This window comes from Cydia amplana, chromosome 4, assembly GCF_948474715.1.
Source record: "Cydia amplana chromosome 4, ilCydAmpl1.1, whole genome shotgun sequence".
NCBI classification, from domain to species: Eukaryota; Metazoa; Arthropoda; class Insecta; order Lepidoptera; family Tortricidae; genus Cydia; species Cydia amplana.
The window spans coordinates 6,872,847-6,885,556 of record NC_086072.1 but is presented as its reverse complement, the minus strand read 5'-3'; the positions used below and the strand labels follow the sequence as shown (position 1 = coordinate 6,885,556).

Below are 12,710 nucleotides of genomic sequence, written 5' to 3'. Positions count from 1 at the left end.
GTTCAATTAATTATTGTAATCGTGTTCCGACGGTGGCGAGCGGCTGCGACGATTCGAACACGCAAAGTTACATTCAAATGTAACACCGAAAACGACTGAAGGAACAAGGTAGCATTATATTGTTGCTGGCAGCTAATGACACATCACATCACGTGTACCTACAATATCAAGGCACAAGTATTAACCTTTTCGACGCCGTGTCAAACACAAAAGCTGTCACTCAGACGCCACGTCACCGAAGTATCAAAACTAAAATTGAACTTTATGCATATGCACCTAGGTCTATGTTGCTCTGTGGTCTATAACCGATTAATACGTCTTTGGCGTTGGACCTCCGGTGCGTATATATCGGTAATTGGCGTCCAAAAGGTTAAAAAAGTTTAAGTGGGGTTTAAAGAGAAAGACTGGTCTGATATCATACGATATTCTGCATACATTGATATCATACTAATATTTAAGCATTAAGCACTAATAAAAGACTTGTGAAAGAGCCCTAAAAACCCAAAATTCATATATATACCTAAATTGAAATTTTTATCGTTGTTCTCGGTTTCTGGTAGTTTTTTTGATGTAAGTAAGTATACTGAATAAGTATAAGTATCTGACTGTGCCTCTTCCATAACAAGCAGCATTCCGCAGTTAACACTGTGAAAAAGCTAGCTCGTGCATTTCCTAACACTTCACGGGTAGTATTTCTCAACTGGCCCCGTGTTTGTGCGGTCCGGTCGGACGCGCCGGCACAACGGGACGACCTACTTGCGCCGGGCCGTGCGGCGCAGCGCGCTTTGTTCGCGGCCACGGCGAAAACTGTTGGCGCGTTCCAATTTTCAAAGTACAATCTTGTCTGTTTATTTCGAGTTGCTTCAAAACGCTTGCACGAATATAACTGTGTACAAGTTCAGTTAGATACACTGAGATAAGTGTCAAAACATTATCATGTTTTTTTTAATTACAATGAGCCTCTTACTGTTAGCAGCGCACAAATTGTACTTCCTACCAAAAAAACATAAATTTAATAGTACTTCCTTATTAACTCAGTCTCTACAGCACTTTGTCAGCAGAGGCATGTTACCTTGCACTGTTGCTTCAAGCGTGCTTCCATGGCACGAGGGTCAGGGAGGCCCGGTGAAACAGTTGTCCGCTGGCTACCGGCTAGTTCGTATAGGATCCGAACCCCGGCCGTCCTTACTGGGGAGGCTGTCCTGCCGCCAGTGAAAAAGGCCTGTGTGTTGGTCGCTCGCTGCGCCATACTGCTTTTCCCTTGTCTCTGGCCATACATGGAAAACGGATTGGAACGTAGCGTTTGACTATCGTCCGACCCCCGTACCAGATAATCACTCTAGGGACAATTTGGACTTGCCCTTCAAAACTGTGTAAGTAACTAATACTAAAATATTACACTAAATCTACTAGCGGCTGGTACTTACGTTTTGTATTTGATTCATTTTGGTGAAGTGCCTTCCGAATTCCCATAAATCCACGCCGAATTTCAACGCCCAGTTTTTGACTCTGAAACAAGAAATGAACGCCATTATAAAATGGGAAACATGATACAATTCTGACATTCCGCTTCACCGATAAATGTGTTTTATTGCAAAAAGTCAACCCTCCTGGAGCTTTGAAATGCGATATCAATTATCCATATAACGGGCAAAAGGATGTGAGGAAGCGATACGAAGGCCCTAAAGGAATCTTTTTAAACATTTCTCATAATTCTGTCACGGGGAAGTAAATGTGATTGGGGAAAGCAGGTTAAGCATTTTTTCCGGTTCGGTGGGCACCCCTTATTTCATCTAAGCGTTCTGAAGTACGCCTGACAAATATAAATGTATAGCCATCATTGTGATAGGATGAGTCCAGATTTAATTAACGTTTCAAATAATAGGCTGGGGTCGTGCGATTGAAAATGTTTTTATTAATTTTCAGTGTCTTGTTCGGCCGTTTATGAATTTTATTAAATTGTTAGCAATATGTGTTAAATATTCCTACAGGTCTTTAGCTTATAGGTACATAGTTATTTTTGGCGCCATTTATGTCACAGACATGTGTGTGTTTATGTGGGATAAGACAGTGAAGCCGAGAGGGTAATGCAGGTGCTGGGCATCCCTGCGTTTCCTTAATTCCGTCCCAGGCGGTGTAATAGGATATATCTCCGGTTTACACCATAAATCGTCTGCAATAGACGCTATAAGGCCAATGATGATGTCACAGAAGTGATTCTCTCAACTGGTAGGCAGCAAAAATTGGTAAAATTAATGAAATTTCAGTAAGTCAATAAAAAAAGCCAAAAAGTAGGCATTATAATTATGATATAATTGTGTGAAACCTAATAGGTAGGTATGTGTTTGTACAGATTATTCAAGCATGAATTGCATAAATTATCTAAGTTGAATTTTCAACAGAATACTGTTTTTTTTTTGGTTTCTTGACTTGTATTTTCACTCCTATTCTAGTTTTATTCCGAGGTTGCCAATAGTCCCGGAATGGTGAATATTTCACCTTGAGAGGTAGGCGAAGAACTTGAGAATGCGAATATTTACACAAGTGAACAAGCGCTGGTTGACGTTTGCGTTCTTTAAAATATGGAGACCATCCTCGACATTTTTCTCCAGAATCTTTACGTCTAACTTTTTCTCCTCAATTTATAATGACCATGCCTTAAATTGATTAAAACTTTTGACATTATAAATTCGTTAAAACAAAATCATGTGTTGACCGAAAAATCGTTTTAGTTTGAGTGCATTTGTGTTTTTTATCTAGTGCAGTGTTAATATGATAGTGATAGAACTACTTAGGCAATAATTGGTCGGTACACTGGGTACCAACCTAGACTTATGAATAAAAATGAAATCTTAGCTTAGCATGCAATATTAACATCTAGTAGAGCGCCACTTTTTATTTTAGTATAAGCGGAGGCACAAATATAAGTTATTTTTTAAATTCAATTAGTCTTTTTGTAGATAAAGTTGTAGGTACAAAATATGTCGTTGTTAATAAGGACATGTATTTCAGTAATAGATTAGGTATATGTAATTAAAACTGCTAAACCTAGTTAGCCAATGCAGACATGTTAGTAGTACGTAGGTATCTGTGTTTAATTAACTTAACAAGCTTTGTTTTCTTTTAAATTTAGAACAAGGGAAAACACAATAAAACTCCTATAACAGCACGCAATGACTAAATTGTCAGAAGTTCTTCCTTCAAGGTTTCCTTATTTGAAATTTCAAGTGGTTCCACAATGTCCTCATTAGCAATCACGGAATGTTTCGCGGGCATTGTTCGTGAGAGTTCGGCCGTCACCGCCAGGAGTTCGGAATTTAAAATGTTACAGTTGGACAGCAGGTGCGCGCAAGCGGCTGCCGTTGAGCCGCGCCTAAATGGAAACACTTTAGGAGAACGGCTTCTAAGACTGTTATGGCTGGATCGAGGCAAATCGAATTTGTCCAGCTACCTGTAGACTCTTAAACTAGATACAGACATTGTGGTAGAAAAGTAAACCAGGCACGACGGACCACCGACACTCTGGGCCAGTTGCACCAACCACAATTTTAGCTTACTCATCAACGTCACTCAGCATCAAATTATAAAAATTACCATATAATAATATTTTGCGAACTATTTAACTGTGACGGTTTGGTGCAACCGACTTTTGTTTATTTTTTTGTTATTAATTTGCCAACACACACAAGATACAGGAGCTAGATTCGAACGTATATACTCCGGTCAGAGGGCCTACCGCAAAAGATCGCGCTGTTGCATATTCAAAATAGAAATACCGTTTTCGCGGTAGAACCTCGGTCCTAACCGGGTGAAAGTATGAAACTTGTATTTGTGTAGCTTATGTCGGTATAATAGAAGTGAAAACAACTTGTCAAGTGAGTGCCCTTGCTGCCATTCAGAAAAAACCTAATCCCACATTAATAAAAATACTAGCTTTAACGAAAATGACTGCCATCTGACCTTCCTACTCAGAGGGAAACTAAGCCTTTTTTCCTCACGATGCTTTCCTTCATCGAAAAGCGATTGGTCAGCGAAATGATATTTCGTACATTAAATCCCAGGAACGTCATTGGTACCAGCCTGGGTTCCAACCCGCCACCTTCGGTTTGAAAGTTGCATGCCTTATCGCTACGCCACCAACGGTTCCACTAAATAGCGTATTAGTATTTATACTGTAAGTATTAGGTACTTACATAATTATCCTTAGAGAAAATTGACTCTATCTTTAAAGTAGTTAATTAATTATTGTATATGGATGGTAAATTATATGTTGCCCATACAAAACATAACTCGTTTAATTAACATTATTGTGGGGCGTACAAAGAGTTTGTAGCAAACATATAAAATTTGTAACAATAGATATATCGCCGACGTCCATGTGATTACCGAGTATTTGAGGTAGTAATTTGTAATATCAAATACCCTATCATTATCGAACACTCTACAAACAATGTACTTAATAAACAGTAGCTACATAATTATAAGGTAAAGGGAAACGTCAAACATTCCTGAAGAAGATATCTGTGAAAATAATGTAAATATAATTAAATATACATATTATAATTTCTATTCCTGTATATTTTGTAAACTCGCCAGAACGTTGAGAAAAGTCTTGAAATAAGTGCACGCCTATTATGGAGCGGCATTCGGCTTTAAAAAACTGTTACCTATTATTGACTTCATATGTTATTCTCAGTGCATCTCTGTCGCACTTATTTTTAATGCGAGCACGATAAATATAAAATATCATATAACGCTACTAACTAGAACATAAACTATTTATTGCCTGCATTTAGAAAATATTTTCGACAATATCAAGATAATATTATAAATTCGTACAGAAAATTAATTATACTACTTAATAAATAAAACTATTAAATCAATAACACAGTTTTTAAATCTGGGTACGCTTCCTGCCACATCCAACCTACACTATTAACACAGTACAGTGAGTACCGGGAATCCACTCGACGCGCAGCGGGTATCTGTTCGTAGTCGCTTTCCTCTGCAATGCGAGAAAACGTTGGGATCGGCTACGAGCGTAGTGCTACAAAAACGTTGGCATTAAATGCGTTAATGCTACGCCGTAGCTCGTAGCGGGAATTCCCTTCAATGTTGCGAAAGCCACGTAGCTACAATATATGCGATTACGATTACACATCATACATAGCAGGAAGTTATAGAAGACCAACATTTAACATCGTGTTTATTTTTCCTTTTTCGCTTCGCTTCGTATCAATTTTTTAGACGGAAAATCGATTAATCATCTATGCATAGGTAATGTAGGTATTATTACCCACATACCTATAAATACCTAATCATATCATGATATCAAGTACACCATAATATCATATTTTTATGATACAATTACCGTATGATTATATGTAATACATGTGTTTATATTTATGTTGGAGTAATCGGTTTAGAGTGGCAACTCAGGCCCGGTTCGTAAACCAATTTACGTTCCACCTGAATTCTTACGGGAGATTCTCTCAGATTTTTATAAGTGAGAACCTGTAATTGGCTCTGTAAATATATTGTAGCTCTTAGACATGTTTATAGCTGTTGGTTTTCTATGTATGTAATAATAATAAAACATAAAAATAACTTAAAATTTTAATTTGGAAACTTATTCGCGTAGGGATATATGAAAAATGTTTATAAATGACAGTGATTGATAGAGTACAATGTAAATATGAAAATATTACGCAGAGAGTTGCATGGTTTAATTTTCTTTTCAAAATTGCAATAATGAAAATTTCAAGGGATTTATCCCTTCAAAGGCATAAACGTTTGCCTTTGTACTTGCTTTTTCATCAATTCTATTTACCTTGTGTTGTGTAAATTAAAATGTTTAGTATTAAGATTACATTATTACTGAGCTAATAGGTACTGTTCTTCCCTGGATATAAACGTAAAATACTTGTAACGAGTTTGGCGACCAATGATAAGTGAAGTGATACAACTGCTGAAGACCACACTAGATGGCATTTCAAACTGTTTTGTGAAGTTGTTTTTTGTTAGACGATAATAATTAAAAAGTTATTTAATATAGTATATAGTCCTCCTCACCGCATTTGATAACGGCGACGCTAAATAAACATTATGGCTGGCTAGGTCGAACTTGCTCGTAAATACTCTATACAAGTGCCTAAACCTAATATAACTCAATAATTGCCACTAAACTCGGCGAATGCAGCCAAGAATCGAATGTTTACAAAGTACTGAGTGCAAGACAGTGTCAAAGAGCATTGTGCATGTGCATACATCATTAAACTGCCGAGTGCAGAAGGGATGCATGGCTTTGTTACAATTGTCTGTTTGTTAATGTTTAGCAACTGACTCGCAAGTAGGGTAAGTTTTGTAGTAAATAAATTATATCAGATTTTTGTCCAATATAATATACTTATTTATACCTAAAACTTCCTTTCCTATAGCCTAGCCTAGCCTACAACTTAAGTCTAGCACATTTATTGCTAGAAAGCATGCAACTTATATCTTTCTAATCTAGTTTTGTCTATTTATAATGTTCAAGTAAGCTTGTTTTTTTATGTTTGTGCCTCTTTTACATGCAACGGCGCTCTATCACAAACGTAACTGCTTTAACCGAATATATCTTTCATAGTTATCACGACGTTATATGTACTAACGTCAGCTGACTTCAACTATAGAGAGGCCTGCTAAAGTTAGTTCATTAAAGACAGCGGGGAACGATGATATCTCGGTTGCAGCGAGTCGATAACGGTTGTTTTATTAATCAGTGTCGGCGAGCTAGCAGACGGGGCGTCAGACGCGCTGCGCCCTTACGTAAGCCAGCCTCCGTAGTACGCGGACCACCCGCCTGCGCCCCCGGCGACCCCTTAAAACCCCTCCCCCTCCCCGCGCCCTGCCCTCTCCAGCTAGATCAATACCGAAGCCGGCGCCTTTGACATGTGACCCGCGTGCCGCTCAGCAAATATTTACGTTGTGGAAACAGATCATAAGTTCTACAGTTCGACTCGACTGTTTGTGCGGCCCGCGTTCGCAAACGTGCGATAAAAACGAATATAATTGACAATCATCTGTTTTTATGACTTAATTAATTTTGCTATTGGCTTTTAGGAACGAAGACAGCTGTCTTAAGTAGACACTTGTCTTAAATAATTAAAAAATATAATGGTTTGTAACTATTAGGAATCTTAATAATGCAGAGGGGTGTAGGAGTATATATGAATACTAGACGCACATAACCGGTCAGTGGTTGTGTTACGAGTATTTACCTAATAGGCGAGCAACGCCTTCGTCTCGTCTACGTCTAATAACATTCCGGGGTGCGTAGCCAACATGACGAACGAAACGCAACTGTCACTGTCGCGCTAGTGGGGAAGAGTGATAGAGAAAGATGACTACGATGTCTACGATACGCTACGGAGCGTTAACGATTGGCACGTTGACTACGCGCCCTGAAGTCATTTAAGCGCTTAGGTAAGTCCATTGCCTGCTGTTTATGAATCTACTTATAAACACGTCGCATACTGCTTGGCTGGTGATCTGTTTTTATCGAGTTGAACTTTTCATCTACCTATCTACAAACTACATGGATGATAGTTATATAAAAGGACTGTAGACATTTGTACAGATTTTTGGAGAAATATGCACTAAAAATGTAAGGACAACCAGCACTAAAAAAATAGTTTCGTGAAAAATCGAATAGTCCCCAACGCGGCTAGGATACATTTGTAGGTATTAAGTTAAGTATAGACCGTTGTATGTTGACCGTCAGGAATAAGGGTCTTATCCAGCTTTAGGTCATGGTAAAAAAAAATCGTTGCATTTAAAATGGCGGAATTACGAGGTTATAAACACATTAAAGTAAAAGAAATTTAGAACCGACAATTATCGTACCTAGTAAGTAAATGAAATTATCAGGTTTAAATTAAAAGTCTTTTTACTTTTTATATTTATCTTGGTCGGTTTAAAATTAAAATGTCTATAAGAGCTGATCGATGTACCCAGTGAAGAAGAGGTGCCAGCTTGCCAGGTCAACGACCTTTTTGTGGAAGTTAGCCTGTATCCTCTACGGGGTAATCCGTCGGGCGTCCCTGTGTCGCGCCGGCCCCTAGGGACCCGATTCGGATTTTGTAATAGACATCTATTAGATATCTTTTAGACATCGCTAAGATACGATAACGATATGTTTAAGATCTAACCTGTCAAATTTGACATTTCCGCGATTATGGAGATACTCTTGAACGATTTCCACAAGATATTACCTACTTAGAGATCTAATTCACATCTAATAGATATCTAACACGATCTATCGTAAAACTGGCATAGGTTGCCCGAATTGAGCTGCAAAAGAGAACTAGTTGAAATATGTGACTATAAAAAGGGACCTTATTGTCGATGGCGGTTACTCCATTATTAACAATAATGCTCCGATATAAATACAATGCCGCGCGACTCTGTGCGGCGTAAGCGCCATCGACAATAAGGTCCCTTTTCATAGATAATGCCCCATTTAAACTATAACGTACCTATCTAGAATGGATCTAGTAAGTACGTGGCGTCTCTTGTGAATATCTTGAAGTTCGAATACGGCAGTAGTTCTCATCACTCACGTTCGAATTGGCTGAACCAGTATAAAGTTGATCTTTGGATAGTAACTGCAGCTTACTGTTGCGACATTACTGCTCCGGCTGCGGTCGCTGTTACTATCAAGTTCCTTGATAACATGAGTGAGGCATTGAATGTTCTAATCGCGGCAGTATTGCGGCTACGACCGTCACTCATTTTATTATAGCTATAGCGGTTCGCCAAAAAACGCTGCAAATGGTGTTAAAGGTCTGAAAATCGGTACGATTGAGCTTTAGGACATTTGAAACAATTTGACCCGAAGCACCAACAAATAAAAAACACGAGAGGAGTTATGATGTCATCTTTTTTATGTATGGAATTAAAAAAAAAATTGTTTAGAAACCTATCGTGTGTGGTATTAAATGAAAGGGCTTTCTGAGCCGATTCCAAAAATATATCACATTACCACATTTTATAATTTTTTTTTTTAAATTACAATAAAAATAATTTTCAAAACACACCAAATATGGGATTCTCCAGATACAATACCGTTCAATATTTTTTTGTAAAATATACCTCAAATTATACCTAATATCCTCATATCTAATCCTAATAAAGCAATTTGAAAATATTTACATTTAGTATTTTTTTTTAAATTTTTCAATTTCACAAATGTGGTAATGTGATATATTTTTGGAATCTGCTCAGAAAGCCCTTTCGTTTAATATCACACACGATAGGTTTCTAAACAATTCTTTTTTTTAATTCCATAAGATAAAAAGATGACGTCATAACTCCTCTCGTTTTTTTTTATTTTTTGGTGCTTCGGGTCAAATTGTTTCAAATGTTCTAAAGATCAATCGTACCGATTTTCAAACTTTTAACATCATTTGCAGCATTTTACTGAATTTCTCGTTTTACCGCCAGTGCTATTAAGGAAATTGACAGCGCTTGCATATAATATAAGTCTAGTCTAGGTCGCAGCAATAATGCAATAACAGTAATTACAGCTGCAGTTGCCACCCCAATGTCACATTAAAAGAGATGTCTTAGACCATTACACATATTTGTAACAGATCTAGAAGGCAACCTTCCTATATTATAAATCCCTATATTATAAAAAAAAATATCTAAAAGGGAGTACTGAACTCCTATATCAATGTTGCAGAATATATGATGTTATTGATAGATAGTATGTTTAGTTTGATGTCCAAATTTCATAACAGATGGCGCTGTTACAAAAGCAAACTAGGTAACCCTAGTTCATCATGGAATGTATATGTCGTAGTCAGATTGTATAATCCGCCGTATTACATTACGGCTAGCCGTTTTACAAAACAGGGGCGTTTTGAAATGCGGCGGTTCGACGATTAGCCGGATTGTCATTGCGATACGTTCTTCAATAAGGCGGCCTACGTTTAGCCGCATCCTATCTACTATTTAGATTGTAGAGTGACCAGTTCTTTCGGTCGTCTACGTAACTGGAGTTTGACAATGTTTGCAATTTAATTTATTTTTACCATGGTACCACCGCACTACATGTGTTTCTTTTCCAAAACATTTCCTTGACAACTTAAATAGACGGAGCCCCGCAAGCGGGGCTCCTATTTCTGGGCGATTTGCCCTTCGGGCATCTAAAGTTACCTAACGAACCTAACCTACTTACCTAACTACGCTTTTTTCCCCAAAGTGTAATGTTTTCACGGACGTCTCACTAAATCAATAGGTAGGTAGGTTAGGTTCGTTAGGTAGCTTCAGATGCCCGAAGGACAAACCGCTCGGAAATAGGAGCCCCGCGAAGCGGGGCTCCGTCTAGTTAAGTTACGAAGGAAATGTTTTTTGAAAAGAAACAGTTCGACGAACTCCAGATTTGATGGACACCTCAGCGTTTTTCATAGTTCGTTGTTGTTATGTCAGGCAGCGCCACGAGTGTTAAAAATGGGAACTAAAAACTGTCAAAGCGGCGGCTAATGACCATGAAGTTATATTTTTTAAACTGGAGCGAGTTGTCACTTTTTTTGCCATACTAATTTGAACCTTATCACCGAGACAGAAAGTTGTTCGTACCAGACTAGAGAAAACGGTCCACTTGAGATAGAAAAACCCGAGCCCTGTGTCTCACTCGCACATGTTGCCAATGTTAAAAAGATACCACTGTGGTAGAAATTATATCATTAAACTACTGAATTTAATTACCTTCTTATACAATTTTAGTGCTATATTCAGATTACAGTTCTGATATATTTTAAGTAATTTGTAAATAATTATGATGCCAATATTATTAACTGATTAAACCAAGCGCATACACAGCAAAAAAAACCTAAATTTTAGTATGGTAGGATTTGTAGTAACTTTAAATATTAATTGGTATCCCCAATTTGATGACATTTCTTCAAAACACGTGAATGCGAAATTTCTTAAAAATTGTGAAGAAATGTTGTGTTAAAGGTTGTTGGAGTGAAATAATTGCTAATTGTGGAATATTGTTTCACAAGAAAGCCACAATGATTACATTTTACTATAAAAATACAAGACAACATTGTCAAACTCATTAGGGTGACTATGATGTCGGCACGTTGTGAATCGGTCTCACAGAATTCTTATTATTAACGTAGGTAATGTAAAAGTAAGTTTAACTTAATAGGTATGTCTTTATTTCGGCATGTTTAATTTAAGATTTGTTATAGAATACCTAATTGAAGGAATGTTTACAAAAACAACATAACTGCTTAGAGCGGTTGTCATTTTTTTTAAGAACATGTTAATCGTTTCAGGTGTCAACCAGTGTAGTCAGTTATGTTGTTTTTGTAAACATCCCTTCAATTGCCAAAATTAAAAACCAAAGTGCTTAACTCCTTAAACATTACAGACTCTCATTTATACATAATATTTTGTTATGGAAAAGGTGTGTCAAACTGTTTATATATATGCAATCGATTCTTTATAGGTAGGACACATTTCCGTCAATAGAAAAAAGGCACCAACTTTAAAAAAAACGTCATATTTGCTAAACAGATCTTCAATGACGCTTACACTTAAAAAAAGCTGAAGTGGACAAAAGGGAAGCCTACCTTTATGAACATACCATGAGTGAGTGCTAAGGGAGTGTTCAAGTATTATGTAACGCAATTTTTGGACACCTCCTCCCCCCATGTAACGCGCCGTAACGTTTATCTGTACCCCCCCTCCCCCCTAGTAAAACGTTACGTAACCACCAAGTGACCATTTTTTTACCTAAAGGCCACAATTATGTGGCGTAAAGTACTTACCGTAAAGTGGCGAAAAGTTCTGAAAGGTTAAAAAACAATGTTACGTAACGCGTAGTTCAAACCCCCCCCCCTCCCGCCCCTGTAACGCCTCGTAACGTTTTACAAGACCCCCCTCCCCCCAAATTCGTTACGTAATACTTGAACGCTCCCTAAAGAGGCCGACTACAAATGAAAGAAAAAACCCGACTACTTAAAATTTCACTTTATTTAGAAAATGACACACCCTACTGATATATTTCATGTTATCCTAATATCCCACATACAGATGTCTTATGGTCACCCTAATTAGAACGAGATGCAGGGCTCTAGTTTGACTTCTCATGTGGACACACTTTTTGGTCAATGTACTCGATCCAGTTTATTAACTCTAAATCCGTGCTAATGACTCGCTGTATTACATTACGGCTAGCCGTGTTGAAGAACGTATGGCGCCGAATTAGGGCTTGCAAATATTCGAAACTTTCAGATATTCGAATATTCGACTTTTTCTGACGACGTATTCGAATAATTATTCGAATATTATAAAAAATAAGAAAAGGAACGAGAAATCGGTTTATTATCGTTTTATTCAAAAGCTTTTTCACATATTGCTAAAACTAAGGATATTTGGCAGAAATCCACTTGACTAGATTTTATCATCCTACTATTTATAAGATGCCCACATTTATAAAAACAAGTAAAACGCCAAAATTAGACGTATTTAATATTTCTGGATAAAACTTATTATAAATGCGTCGTTGCGTGAAATAATATAACTTTAACCATCCAAACACTAGGTATATCTAGGTATGTAAGATATTTTTTTAGTAGGTAATTATTTTCCAATTTAAATTAACTTGTAATCACTCAGAGGCCTGTAAATTTAATTTCATTGTATTTTGAATC

General features: G+C 37.3%; 1 protein-coding gene across 2 annotated transcripts in view; it reads right to left on the bottom strand.

The window, feature by feature from the left end:
* LOC134663170 (voltage-dependent calcium channel subunit alpha-2/delta-3) overlaps positions 1 to 12,710 on the bottom strand; it is a 96,565-nt gene that overhangs the window by 73,117 nt on the left and 10,738 nt on the right. For both annotated transcript variants that reach the window (XM_063519526.1, XM_063519527.1), the window contains exon 2: positions 1,428 to 1,509. In XM_063519526.1, coding sequence (XP_063375596.1) covers positions 1,428 to 1,509 — 82 coding nt within the window. The remainder of the gene's footprint in view (positions 1 to 1,427; positions 1,510 to 12,710) is intronic.